The sequence below is a fragment of the Populus nigra genome, chromosome 13 (assembly GCF_951802175.1).
Source record: "Populus nigra chromosome 13, ddPopNigr1.1, whole genome shotgun sequence".
Taxonomy (NCBI): Eukaryota; Viridiplantae; Streptophyta; class Magnoliopsida; order Malpighiales; family Salicaceae; genus Populus; species Populus nigra.
In genome coordinates this window covers 10,540,753-10,556,207 of record NC_084864.1, presented here as the reverse complement: position 1 = coordinate 10,556,207, position 15,455 = coordinate 10,540,753, and the positions used below count along the sequence as shown (strand labels likewise).

General features: G+C 33.7%; 1 protein-coding gene across 2 annotated transcripts; it reads left to right on the top strand.

The window, feature by feature from the left end:
* The first annotated feature begins 4,376 nt into the window (after positions 1–4,376).
* Positions 4,377–10,567, top strand: LOC133671339 (SNF1-related protein kinase catalytic subunit alpha KIN10). 2 transcript variants are annotated; one of them, XM_062092064.1, is made up of 11 exons: positions 4,377–4,606; positions 6,108–6,301; positions 6,658–6,719; positions 6,938–7,120; positions 7,276–7,407; positions 8,168–8,353; positions 8,430–8,519; positions 8,603–8,686; positions 9,029–9,169; positions 9,497–9,739; positions 10,047–10,567. In XM_062092064.1, exons 2-11 carry the CDS (start codon positions 6,112–6,114, stop codon positions 10,158–10,160), a joined length of 1,425 nt encoding a protein of 474 aa, XP_061948048.1. In that variant the 5' UTR covers positions 4,377–4,606; positions 6,108–6,111; the 3' UTR covers positions 10,161–10,567. The 2 variants fall into 2 exon arrangements, with proteins under 2 accessions (XP_061948048.1, XP_061948047.1); XM_062092063.1 differs by having other exon boundaries at positions 6,658–6,842.
* Positions 10,568–15,455: the final 4,888 nt, after the last annotated feature.

Sequence of the window (15,455 nt, the reverse complement as noted above, 5' to 3'; positions counted from 1 at the left end):
TGTTTAGAATTGTTGTTAATGGATAATTCTAACATGGAAACTAAAAAAATAAGTATGAACATAAAGGAAATACTTATGTATGTGGAATTCTAGAAAATTTTCCTTGTTGATATTTGAATGAGAATAGAATTGAGATATGGTTGATGGTTACAATTCTAATAATAATCATAACCATAACCATAATGGTACAAGAGAAGCTATCGGGTCAGAGAAACAGTTAGGAGTGACAACACGGGCACCAACACTAGGTAGGTATTATTCTCACCCCCATATATCTTTTATATATTATAGTTTTGAATATTGGTTAATGATAAATTCTTAAAGTACTTGTGTAGGTTTATGTTGAGGATACTAGATTGAATTTGACTAGTATCTTGAGTGGTACTAGAGGTGTTAGTGAATCTAACGACCATGATTGAATTTGACCAGTACCTTATTAGTGGTGTTAGTGAATCTGACGATCGAGATTGAATTTGACTAGTACATTAAGTGCTATTAGAGGTGTCAATGAATCTAATGACCGAGATTGAATTCAACTAATACCTTAAGCGGTACTAAAGGCGTTAGTGAATCTGGTGACCGAGAATAAAAGTGACTAGTACCTAGGTGGTGCTAGGGGTATCAAAGTATCATATAACTGGAATAATATGTTATTTAAAGTTTTAAATGATAATAATAAAAAATAGAGACACTGTGTAAACGGGATACCATTGAAGTATACAATTGGATGAAGAGATTATATGTTATTTAGAGTTGACCTTCATGTTATGTTATTATAAAGAAAGAGATGAAAATATATAAATAAATAAACAAATATAACTTTATCTTATTATATTGGTCATTAAATAATATTTCTCATTAAATAACTAAATTTTGGTTTTAGAATCTTCTCACGTTCATGCCGGCAGTAGATTATTTTAGTTTTTAATAGTATTAATATTGTAATAGAGACTTTTGCAAACTTTTTATGTATTTTAATTTTGAAAATGCCTTTTGATGTGTATATAAATTTGAACGCTAATAGCATGTAATATTTTAGTCTTATAATCATGTAGTAATATCACTGCATAATTAGCACCTTTTATTTTAAATGGAGAATGTTTGTCATTGTACTACTCATATATCTTGGTTATGCTTATAATATGGAAGAATAAAAGTGTCATAATGACTGTAGAATACAAAAATAATCTAGAACAATTGGATTGAATGTTTGAGTTGTGTTAATTGTGAATGATGAAGAATGTTGACATTTGAAAAAACTAAAAATTTAGAGAAAACTCTATTGAAATTTTGGTATAATTAAAACGTCAAGTTAAGATTTGACCTATTGAAATCATACAAAAATTCATTGGTTTTACATTGAATCATGGTGGACAAAAATCGATAATGAGAAATAAAAAGTTAAGGATGTTACAGTACAAATCAAAGAAGAACCCACATCCATATTTGTTGGTTTTTCCAAAATACATAAATACAACAAAAACATTATTTTTTTTTTAAAAAATAGGAGTCTCAAGGGTCCTATTAAACAATCTATGATCCTTTAAAGTTTGCGTGAAGATTACCTAAAGAACAATTATTCTTTCTAGGCTAGATGAACTGGGTTATTACAAGCAATAAGTCGTTCAATTATCCGATCTCTAATAATAATCCACACAAATTACTAGATAAAAAATCTTCTAAAACCTTTTTAAGAGATAAGGATTGTTATGTCTAGAGTGTTATCTCTTTCTTTTCTCCTCTCTGCTTATATGTATAGGAGTATTTGATGTGTAAAGAGTGTATAATATATAGAGAGAAATATGAGACATAACATTCTATTTATGTATAAAAAAAACCCGATAACCTTACTAATGAAAAAATATATCATTTTACCCTCTAAAAAATATCATATATATTATTTCATAATAGTTATAGAAATTTATATAATCAAGTCCCTACTTGATTTTTCTAGGTCTAAAATAGTAATCTCCTATGTAAATTATATTTTATTTCTTAATTTCTAAAACTTATTTACAATCAAGTTTCATAAATTAATTATCTCAATTTAATTTCCTACTAATAGTTCTTAATTTTTATGACACATTAGGTTCCTAATATATTGGTCCAAATATAAACTACAATCCTAAATAAAATATGATTAAATAAATTAAATAATTGAACTTATTATCAATTTAACAAATTGATTGATTTATATTTGAAGATTAAGTGTATTATTGAGTAATGTGTTATGATCTTTTAAATATTAGGAAATTCATAAGTGGTTTAATTTAACTTTTTAGTGACAAGTTTCTCAATGTAATTATTATCTCATTGTAAATAATATTTCGATTTAGATATTTAAGCATGAAGTGTGTCTGATTTCTTAAATTATATTTGTTCTCAACATTATTGTCATTTGTTTTTTTTTTTAATAAGACTTGGAATCCTTTTCAAATCTCATTTCACATTGTCTAAGGATTTCTTAATTGATATTATTTAAGAATAGGTGAGATATTTTCTCTAATTCATCTAGGATAATGAATAATCTTTTGATCACTCAAATATCTTCATATAATTTATGACATATCCAATATTTGTCCATTTATTATCTTTAATTAAGGAAACACCTAGTCAGGATAAAAACATTGCATTCTCTATATAAAATTTTGTAATGATCTTAAGTATAAAGCTCATTTACACAACTATTGCATGAGTCTTTTTATAAACACATGTAATCTCTTTATATGAAATCCTCATACGAGTCAGCTCAGTGTACATATTAATTGACAAACACCTACATATTAGTTTGAGATATCACTCGCGCTTCAATTTATGAGAATAATTGTTTCTTTTAACAAAAACAAAAAGAACATAATATTTAGTCTTGATAAAGCATTGACTATGAATATTTATAAATAATACCTTGATGCAATAGAAGTTCTCATAATTATAACCATTTTATAATTTTATTTGCAAAACATTTTTATTTCAAAATTTTTTATCTTTACTCTAGATTCATTAATCAAATATAAATAAATATTAAAGATAAAATATATCTTTATTAATAAAAAAATATAATTTTAGAGAATCATACATAAGTTGTCTAGTTCTTAAATGAGACCATATTGGATCAACTTTTCAATAATGAGTAATTAATCAACACCAAATATGCATTCAACATATATTGTATCACACTACTCACATAATTTGTATTTTTAGGATAATTTTATAGAAAGTAAAAAAAATAATTATAAAGGCCAATTAAAAAAGGACAAAAAAATGAACATAGTCAATCTGTCAAACTCGTAACCTAAGTCTTGAGATTGAGACAATCTAAAAAAAAGAACTAATCTAAAACAATTACAAATCTCAATTTTCAACCAACTCCATGTTAAATGATAAAATAAAAAAAAACAAATTAGAAAAAGAGCAAAAAAAGCAACCCATATCAATTTGAGTTAACCTATTAAACCCACGACTGAGTCATTAGATCATGATAAATTTATAGAAAGCAAATAAAAAAAATAAAACCCCACCTCCAACAAATATATTATTGAAGATTGAAATCAAGGAAAAAAAAAAACTAAATTCATAAGATTAATATATGACCCAACAAAAAAAATTGAAAAAAACTATTAAGCATAATTTTAAAAAAAATATTGAAGGATCAATTTGAAAAAAAAAAAACAAAATAAAATAAAATTGAGTTTTTGAAATGCAAGATTAAATCAAAAAATACAAAATAAAATTGTTAAATATTTTGTTAAATAAATAAAATTGTTTTTTTTTCCAAAAATAAAATAATATGAACATTGAATCATATTAAATCACATTAGGACAACACAATTGTTGAAATATTGTTATTTTTTTCTCTTGGATTAATATTGTTATCATAAGAAAGAAAGAAATGTGGTATTATTACCTAAATTATTTTTTGAAATCATCATTCAATTGAAATCAAACGACAAGAGAACATAAATCCTTAGCTGCTTATGACTCAGCATGTGGTGTCATACAAACCTATCCATAGCTGCTTTCCGTTTCATTCATCTATTTTTTCTAAATAAATTAAAAAAAAAAGAGAATATCTATAAATTACTAATACCCTTTTATGCTTAATTTAAACATCTCTTTTTATTTATTTTCTGATCTAATTTTTCACTAATCAGTCTTTTCTTTTTCTTACCTCTTTTATTGTGAGGAGAATCTACCACACAACCTACTTCTCGTTTACCATTTCATTCCCATATTTACCCCCAACACCTGAAAAGAATTACAATGCCCAACACAGGACATCGTTGCCGTTAATCAAAGACACCGAGGGCAATTCGAGTCATTAAATGAGAAAGTGAAAAATAGGAGAGAAAAAAAAACAAAGAAGAGATGAGGATAGATTTTGTTGTCTTCTCGAGAGAGAGAATCTGTAACTCCCAGAGAGAGAGAGAGAGAGAGAGAGAGCACAATCAAGAACCAACCACAGAGAGAGAGAGAGAGAGAATTAACAACAAAAGTAATTAGTACAAATAATAATTCTCGTTAATCCATGATTACAACCGTCTCGTTTTAGAATCTTGCAATCTCTCTCTCTTCTTCTCTTTTTTGAGCTCGGATTCTCACATTCCAGGTAAGTCTGTGTATGTATTTGATTGTAAAATGTTTGGCTTAACTGTTTGTTTGTTTGTTTTTTTTTGTATGGTTGTATGTAAGATCTGTGGAAGCTAGGGTTCTTTACTTGATTCAAATTTACATTTTTTTGTTCTTTCCTGTGCAATCAGAGCTTAATTTTCTCTGATTTTGATAAGCCAATCTTATTTTATTTTATTAATGGGTTCTCGATTTTTTTTTTAAAGGTTGAGTTGTTCAATTAGGGCTAAAAATTCTCTGGCATGTTATTTGAATTGGATGAAATCATCAATTATGAGTGTGCGTTAGGGATTAACTTATCTTTCTTGGAAATGTGAAATCTTGGGATTTATGAGATTCTTTGGGATTAACATTTTGGTAAATTTTACTGCTTTGTAAGAGTTTAAATGGGTTTTTGAAATTGCTTGTGATTGTCTTTGTACTGTCTTTATTTCATTTGTATCTGTGATCGTTAGTCTTTCTTTTGTATTGGATTGTAATCATGCATGCCTGCTTATGAGCATGCTGTTTTTATTCATCGGCTGCTGTTGTTTCTTCCAAATCTTAGGAAATAAGGGAACTGCTTGGACAATAGAATTTATAATAGGGAAGTGGTCAGAGCAGTTGTTTATTAAAGTGAGTATTTAGATGCTCTATAGATCTCACTGCTGGTGAAATTATAGCGTGAAACCCCACCAGTGGGACCCACAGCCAGGGTTTTAAATTTCAGTTAGGATCATGATGCCGTGGTGATCGTGGGGATGCTTAATGGTCATGGCTGTTTGCCGTTGCTCAGTTGTTTAACAAACTTAACAAATTTTCTTTAGTGAACAGGTTTTATTAGTTTTACTATAAATGAATATCTTAATACTTTAAATGAATAAATACCTGCACTACCTTATTACTTGATTAAAGTTTTTCGCAACCGAGCTTAATATATGCTTAACTAAGAGATTCTCGATGTGTTCTTGAAAGTAATACATCGACAGTGTCAAGTGAAATGGCTGCGACACATTGATTGCTGCAATGGCTGTTACTGGCAATCAAAGGCTGTTAGAGGTGTTATTCTGAATGGTTCCATTGCTTCATGGTGGCAATTATTTGATTCCATTCCCACAACATGTGGGTTTTTATCAACAATGAATCTGGAGACTGTTCATATAGGTGCTCTTGAAGCCTCTGTTATTAGCATGCTACCATACCTGGTTTTCATAATTGATTTCAAGTGACACATTGGGTTGTTGATTGGTGCATATGAGTTAGCACTTGTGTCATTGCCTGAAGGTTATTTCTACATATGCATGAAATTTTGTTTTATAAGCCAACCTCTTCTATTTATATTGAACTAGTTTCCTTGAAATGCCATGCTGATGTGCTTTATTGATGCTTCCAGTTCTAAGCCCACCTCAACATGCTAGTGCATACATACAACACATGATATATTTGTGTAGTTGCTTTCATGTTTCTCTGAATTTATGTTTTTCTCCATTCCATTTGAATAGGAAAATGGATGGGCCATCTCACAGAGGCAGCAGTGGTGTGGATATGTATTTACCAAATTACAAGCTTGGTAAAACTCTTGGAATCGGTTCCTTTGGAAAGGTAAAAATAGCAGAGCATGCATTGACTGGGCACAAAGTTGCTGTCAAGATACTTAACCGTCGTAAGATAAAAAACATGGAGATGGAAGAAAAAGGTATGGATGATCCATGACTCCTTTTCTATCAAAATGAGTAGGTTTGCTTGGGTAATCTGGCTGTTCCATTATCTTTGATGATGGATGCTCCCATCTCATGATTTGCATGGATGATATTTTTCCCATAGTGACTAACAGTATTTATATGATTAAAAGGAGGTCATTTGAAACCTGAAATACAGAATGCAATACTGAGATTATAAAGATTTATATCTGAGGTTATTTTAACAGTTTTTTGGGGAGTTGAAGTAAGGTTTTGTTCCTCTCCTTGTGCATGATAGTTTTGTTTAAATTTTCAACGACTGATGCAGTTCGTTTTGATTTGCTTATGTGCTCCCTCTTCTTCCCTTTTGCAGTGAGAAGAGAAATCAAAATCTTGAGATTGTTTATGCATCCCCACATTATACGACTTTATGAGGTAATAGAAACACCAACTGACATATATGTTGTCATGGAGTATGTGAAGTCCGGGGAGCTCTTTGATTATATTGTGGAGAAGGGTAGATTGCAGGAAGATGAAGCGCGGAATTTCTTCCAACAAGTACTATTGCCTACTAACATGCATCACAATCCTCATATAGCTTACCTTCATTTTTGCTATTTAGTTATAGTGTGCAAAATTCTGTGTTGGTGCAGATAATATCCGGTGTGGAATATTGCCACAGGAATATGGTTGTTCATAGAGACCTCAAGCCTGAGAATCTGTTATTGGATTCTAAATGGAATGTGAAGATAGCTGATTTTGGGTTGAGCAATATAATGCGTGATGGTCATTTCCTTAAGACAAGTTGTGGAAGCCCAAACTATGCTGCACCAGAGGTATGAAGTTGTGGAATTACTTGTTATAAAGATTTAATTGAAAAAAGGAGGCTCTCCTTACACCCATCTATTTAATGTAAAATACAGGTGCCCATGTATTGGTTTTACCTTGAAGGTTATTTTATGCACGATTTGTTTATTTATTTATTTTGCAGGTGATTTCTGGGAAACTGTATGCTGGACCTGAAGTAGATGTATGGAGTTGTGGTGTTATATTGTATGCTCTTCTCTGTGGTACACTACCTTTCGATGATGAAAACATTCCCAACCTCTTTAAGAAAATAAAGGTATTGGGAATTCTTTTGACTAGAATCAGGGCATAACTAATGACCTTTCACTCAACGCACTCATGGTTTCAGGTCATCAACATCTTTAGAATATTTTCGAGCTAATATAATTTGTAGACTTAATTTTCCATGTATTACTTAATTTACTTTTATCTTATAGATTCAGTTATGCATGCTTTGACATGAATTTTGTATTTCTGCTGAATGCTATGTGTCCCAGAGTTCTTTTTTGTTATTTGAAACTTTTTTGTTAGATTCAAAGACTCCGCAATATAATTTCCAGGCCAAACACTTTATTTTAGATATTTGTTATTTATGATCTCATTACGTAATAGTTTAGAAAATCAGTAATTCCAAGACCAATAGATAAAGATAAGAATTTAAGTGAGGCACTGATCTTAAGCTTTTGAGTTGGTTATAAGTTCTCTAACATATTATCACTAGCTGTCCAGCTGTGGCCCATGTTACACTACCTGTTCTTTTTAGCTTGTTCTTCTATGTAGATTCTCTTGCATTTGATAATGATTGTGCCATTTGCTAGGCTCACCTAGCATGTGCCGAGTTTGATTTAAGAATATGAATCACTTGTTGTTAGGATAGGGAGTGTTGCCATGGTTTGTAATATGGAGGAGCTCGTCTATGTAACAACTTAAGTTAATGGGCCATCGTGAGTTCTCTAAGATTAGGATCATTTTATTGCATTTCATTTGCCCATGGATTTAACTTTCATGTTCTCTGTCTATGTCATTTTGTTCTTTAGGATGGGATATATACTCTTCCCAGCCATTTATCACCCGGAGCAAGAGATCTCATCCCAAGGATGCTTGTGGTTGATCCAATGAAGCGAATGACCATTCCTGAAATTCGTCAACACCAATGGTTCCAAGCTCGCCTTCCCCGTTATTTGGCAGTGCCCCCACCAGATACATTGCAACAAGCTAAAAAGGTTTGGTCTATTTTTTTTTTATGTTTGAAGAGAATTATCAAGTAATTTATTGAACCATTGGATGTCATTGCTGCAGATTGACGAGGAGATTCTCCAGGACGTTGTCAAGATGGGATTTGACAGGATCCAACTTATTGAATCTCTTCGCAACAGAATGCAAAATGAGGTTTGGACTCTGATTGATCTCTTAAAACTCGTTTTGTATACAATATTAAGATATGGCCTCATCACTTACCATGCTTTTTTCAGGCTACTGTTGCTTACTATTTGTTATTGGACAATCGATTTCGTGTTTCCAATGGCTATCTTGGAGCTGAGTTCCAAGAAACTATGGTGCGTTTGGTTTCCAAGTTTACTATAGAGAGGAAGAAAATTGTGTCCCCTTTGTTTTTTATGTGTAGGAAGTTATCTTGAGTTGATAATGGTTTTTAAAAGATTGAAACCTCTAAATTTTGGCATCTTGTGCACATGTGTGCCACATATGTGGTGTGCCAAAAGTGGGATATTACTCCATGTGGCATGCACTACTGTTTCAATCATTTTATGATCAATGGTTATATTTTACTGTCAACAATTCCCCCCCTCCCCTCTTTTTATTTGACCAGAGAAAAAAAAACACTGGACTCTTTTTTGTTTCCATTTTCATTTTGACCCTTTTTTATCTGGATTTTATAGGAAACTGCATTCAATCGAATGCATCCAAACGAACCTTTGTCTCCAGCAGGAGGACACCGCCTTCCAGGATTCATGGATTATCAAGGAATGGGTTTGAAATCACAGTTCCCAGTGGAGAGGAAATGGGCTCTTGGCCTTCAGGTCAAGTTTCTTGGCATTTTAGGTGTTTCCAATGGTGTCGGATGCTATGAGTCAATTTCTAGTATGAGTGAAGGGGGTTTGATTGTTTGATTGTTTGATCTGCTAAAGAGTTCAAGGTTTTGTGATGCCTTCCTATGCAAGTAACATGATATACAAAGAAATTGAAATCTACTTGTTTACCTATAATGTTAGGGAAGTCTAGGCAACTATTTCAAGTCATAGTTTGTGGAACATGTGCAATGATGATGGAGTGAATGGCTTTATTATGACTCCCTGTGGTTGAGTTACAATTATAATTGATCATATTCTCCCCCTACTCTTTGGCAGTCTCGAGCCCACCCTCGTGAAATAATGACAGAAGTTCTCAAAGCTTTGCAAGAACTGAATGTATGCTGGAAGAAAATTGGTCAGTACAATATGAAGTGCAGGTGGATTCCAGGCACTCCCGGTCACCATGAAGGAATGGTTAACCATCCAGCACACTACAATCATTTCTTTGGGGATGAACCCACTATTATTGAAAATGATGGAATCATTAACTCACCAAATGTGGTCAAGTTTGAAGTGCAGGTGATGTTAACCATTCTGATTGCTTCTTTAATTATTGCACTTCGACCCTCCTTGAAAGAATTTATACAGGAAAGTTTGTAACTTGTTGGGTTCGGTGTGTGGACAAAAGATATAGTGGAGATTGCTTCTCTTGCCTTTCCTTCTTGGAGAATTAAGATGCTCTAAACATTGTTTCTATTTAGTCATCTCCAAATGTCGCACAGCTGATAAAGGATCATTTTTCATGTCAGTAGCTCTGTAGATTGTTGCATTGAGCTGATTCAGAGTATGATGGCTAATATTTTTGCAATTTCAATGGTTGTGACAGCTATACAAAACTCGTGACGAGAAGTACCTGCTGGACTTGCAAAGAGTACAGGGCCCGCAGTTTCTCTTCTTGGATCTTTGTGCAGCTTTTCTAGCTCAGCTCCGGGTCCTGTAGGTAGCCTTTCGAGAAGACCTTTGCCATGGATCTCATGTCATGCCTGTGAGTAGGAATTCACTCATGATGTATATAACGTTTCGGCTTAGCCTTTGTCTTTAATGTCTTAAATTTTCCCTTGGTTTCATGAGTAGTAGTAGTTGCTTGAGGCCAACATCCTACAGTGCAGATGGTAAAAGCACCAGTAGTCTTGTTACTTACAGTGGTTTTATCTTAACAAGGATTTCTCGCGAAAGTTATGTAACCATTTCTGTTCTTATAATTTCTTAGAAAGGATAACCGAATCTAGCTGCTTTTCAAGAAATTATGCCATTATGGTAACTATAATTGTGCATGCACATGTTATTGTAATTATGTATTTCAAGCTATCCAGCTAGGCTTCTCCCAAGAGCCGATGTTTGTCACCACTGAGTGATGCTCCAAATAATTTTATTCCTTCTATCCATTTCCGTGATTTGGACTTAAAAGGCTCAAATGAGCCCTCAAAATTGGACTGCCATTAGTATTTCTTTTGAGAATGACAATAGCAATTAGTTTATGGAGCTCGAATGTTTATTGCTCATTCTTTCACAATTTTTTCTCTCAATTGGATCCTTCAATGGCCAATGAAATTAAAAAAAAAAACATGGAGAAACTTGATGGTTTTGAAATTGAGGATAGTCCTACCAGTGTGTTATTTTGCCTTGAAATTGTCTACCAAGAAGTTTTTGGATTTTGAGTTTATTTTTTGTTTTTGGATTTTTTTTTTGGTTTTTTAAAGGCAAAAACATATTTATTTAGGTCTTTAGAGTGTTTTTTTTTTAGTGTTTTTTGGGTTTTTTTTGAGGTAGCAACATGTTTATATAGGTTTTTAGGGTGTTGTTGTTGTTGTTGTTTTGTGTTTTTGGGTAAAAAACATGGTTTAAAATGAATGTTTAGATTTAATTGATTTTTTTTTTAAAATTTTAGCATTCAATATTTGATTTATGTAAATTATTTTTTATAATTTTTTATAATTTTTTAGAAAAAAATCACGGTTTCATATAAAAATTATGCTATTTTGTTAATCCTTGATTTCTTGAGTCATATTAACATTATATATATAACGTGAGCAAACAAACAGTAACTCAAGTGTAAATGGTACAAAAAAAAATTTCTGTCAGCCTTCCCAACTATTTGACTCCTTTTACGATTCTCTTCATTTGATTTTGGCAAATCATATACGGACAAATGACCATATCTCTACAGGCAGGGGCAGATCTATGACATTTGCTGATAATCCAGGATAACAAACGATACATGAGTGGTAACCCCATTACCCTAACTTCAGCGCAGGATGATGGGCTAAAACGCCTGAACATGCGTGCAGAGGTGCTCCTGCCATGTTTATGGCTGTAAAGTGGCCAGGCCATGAAAAAGAAGAAAAGGGTTTGATCGTACTTGCCGATTCATTTTTAACAACAGTTGACTCTATTGCTGTGCTGCTTTTGTTTCGGTAGAAGTGGAAGGCACCATTCACTTGACACTCTGCTCAAAACAACCAGCTGCCGTGGTTTTTTTTTTCTTTTTCTTTTTTTATGTTCTTTTCATCCTGTTGTTGTTTTTTTTGTTCGAATGAAGAGAAATACTTCATCTTAGAGTATTGGCATGGCAATCCAAATGTTCCAACCTGCCAAAAGAAGATGGTAGAAGTCATAGAGAATAGGTTTTGGCTGATGGCAGTTTGTTTTCACCAGTGCAAATAATATGCTATCTCATATGTTAGGATACTGACATGCAAATCCAATAAGATAAAAAGCAAGCGATAGGATAAAATAAAAAATTAGACACACAAGAATTTACATGGTTCACCTAATTTGGCTACATCCACGGGCAAGTATAGAAGGATTTTACTAAGTAATGTGGGAATTACAACCTTTCTCTACTAATAGGAGAACAACTGAAATCTCTCTATTACTAGGAGAAAACACCTCACTTACTATCTCACAAATACCTCACAATTTTGTGGGATTACTTTCCCTCTCTCACTCTCCTCTTCTTCTCTCTTATTTCTCTCTTGTGTTGTGTTCTATATGGCAAGGATGCACTGTTTATTTATAGGCAAGCATCCTTGCCTTTGTCTTGCAAAAGACAAGAGCAAGGCAAGTGGCACCAATTAGTCTGCAAATGGCACCGAATTGGTGCCCACTTTGTTGACTTAACTAGCACCAATTAGTGCTAGCTAGCTTCACATTCTCCCACTTGAAGACTTTGATGATTTAATCAAGTCTTCACACTTAATCATTTATGATTCTTCTATCATTTCTACACATGTCATTTTCATGCTGCTTACATTTCTGCTAGGCCATAAGAGGATCTGCACCATATATACTTGTCAGTGTTGACTGGTTTGGTTAAAACATCTGCTGAGTTTTCCTTTGTGTGAACCTTCTGAAAATCTACACTTCCATCTTCCACCACTTCACGAACAAAGTGATATTGAACATCTATGTGTTTTGTTCTTGAATGAAACGCTGGATTCCTTGCAATATGCAAAGCACTCTAACTATCACAATACAAAAGAATCTTCTCTTGTTTGTGCCCGAGCTCCTCCATAAGTTTCTTCATCCATATTGCTTCTTTACAAGCTTGTGTAGCTGTCATTTACTCAGCTTCTGTTGTGGATAAAGCTACAACAGTCTGAAGTTTAGAGACCCAGCTCACAGCTCCTCCTGCAATTATGAACACATAACCTGTAGTGGATTTTCTTTTCTCAAGGTCACCAACAAAATCTGAATCAACATAACCTCTGACAGTAAATTTTGATCCTCCATAACATAATACAGCATATGAGGTACCCTTGATGTATCTCAAGATCCTCTTAATAGTATTCCAATGCTCTCTACCAGGATTTGCCATGTATCAACTAGCTGTTCCCACTGCTTGTGCAATGTCTAGTCTTGTACATATCATGGTAAACATTAAACTTCCCACTGCTGATGCATACGGTACTCGAGACATCTCCATCCTCTCTGCTTCATTGTTAGGAGACATACTTGAGGATAATTTGAAGTTAATAGGAAGTGGGGTGGAAATTGGCTTACAATCTTGCATGTTGAAGCGTCGCAAGATCTTTTTCAAATAATTCTTTTGAGAAAGCTAAATCTTCCTCTTACTTCTGTCTCAGTGAATTTGCATCCCTAAAATTTAGTTTCCTGGTCCCAAGTCCTTCATATCAAACTCCCTAACCAACTGTGTCTTCAATTCTTGGACTCGATCTTTGTTGGGGCCTATTACCAACATGTCATCTACATACAACAACAGAATGATGAAAACATCATTTTCTTCAAACCTCTTGTAATACGTACAATGGTCTAAACTGAGTTTGTTGTACCCAAGGCTAATTATGAAGGAATCAAATCTCTTGTACCAACACCTCGGCGCCTGTTTGAGACCGTATAGAGATTTGTTCAACCTGCAAACCAAGTTCTCCTTGCATGTTTCAGCAAAACCCTCTAGTTGGAGCATATAAATTTCTTCTTCAAGTTCTCCATGAAGAAATGCAGTTTTCACATCTAACTGCTCTAAGTGAAGATCAAATATAGCACACATCGCCAAGACTACTCTGATTGTAGTAAGTCGTACCACCGGGGAAAATATCTCATTAAAGTCTAATCCTTCTTTCTAAGAATATCCTTTCACCACCAATCTTGCACGATACCGCTCCACTTGATCATTGCCATCACACTTTATCTTGTAAACCCATTTGTTGCCAATGACCTTTCTTCCTTGTGGTAATGGAACAAGATCCCAAGTATTATTCTTGTGTAGAGCTTCAATCTTTTCTTGCATTGCTGTCATCCACATAGATACATCTGTGCTTTTGATAGTCTTGTGGAAAGTTAATGGCTCTCCATCCTCTGTTAGAAGACAGTATGCAATGTTGCTCTCAGTAACATATTCTGAGTGCCAAGCCGGTGGTCTTCTTTCACGAGTTAACCGTCGAACTTCAGGAGTTTCAGACTCTGTTTGTTCTTGTTCTTCATGCTCTGGTGCAGCTTCAGAAGAAGTATGATTCTGAGTATTTTCCATTTGGACTATTGTAGTCTCCTTTAAAATGCTATTATGTTCTTCTATTTGCATTTTATCTTCTATAAATATAACATCTCTGTTGATGACTACTTTGTGGGCAGTGAGATCCCACAAGCGATACCCCTTCACTCCATCAGCATATCCCAAGAATACATATTTTCTGGATTTTGAATCCAGTTTGCTCACTTCTTGAGTATTGTACATCACGTACACAGGACTTCCAAATATACGCAATCGAGAATAATCAGCTGGTTTTCCAGTCCACATCTCTATCAGTGTCTTTAGCTCAATTGCAGTTGATGGAGATCAATTTATCACATAACAGACGGTATTGACTGCTTTTGCCCAGAATGACTTTCCTAGACTGCAGCCTTTAACATTGCTCTTGTTCTTTCTAATAGAGTTCTGTTTATCCACTCTTCCACTTCATTTTGCTGTGGAGTGTATGCCGTTGTGAACTGCCTTTTGATACCTTCATGTTGACAAAAGTTATTAAATTCATCACTGGTATATTCTCCTCCATTGTCAGTCCTCAAACACTTAATCTTCTTTACTCGCGCTTTGAAAGTTTTAAAGACTGCAAGCACATCTGTTTTTCTTCTAATTGGATACACCCAACATCTCCTGAAGAAGTCATCTATAAATGATACAAAATATCTTGCTCCTCTCAAGGATACAACTGGTGCTTGCCAAACATCATAGTGAATCAAGTCTAAGATGCATTTGCTCTTAGTTGTTGATGTGCCAAACTTCAACTTGTGCTGTTTATTTGTAACACAGTGCTCACAAAAGGTAAAGTAACCTTTGTAAGCCCAAGGAGTAACTTCTGATCAGAGAGAACTTTCAAACCTTTCTCTGACATGTGGCCTAGTTTTTGATGCCACATCATCGTCTTCTCTTCTACAGAACTGGCTGATGCGATTGATGTTTCTGTCCCATGATGTGTTTCTCCCATTAATACAAACATGTTTGCAACTGTCTTTCTTGCCTTTAAAACCACCAGCGCTCCTTTGATAATTTTTATTATTCCATTGTCTGTTCGGATCTTACAACCAAGACTATCAAATTGTCCTACAAACAAAAGATTTTTCTTCAATTCTTTCACATGTCGCACTCCTGAAATAGTAGGAATTAAGTCATCATACATCTTCAATTTAATGGTGCCAATGTCGGCAATCTCTAAAGCATGATTATCACCTATGAACACTATGCCTCCAGATATGGGTTCATATGTGTGGAACCAAT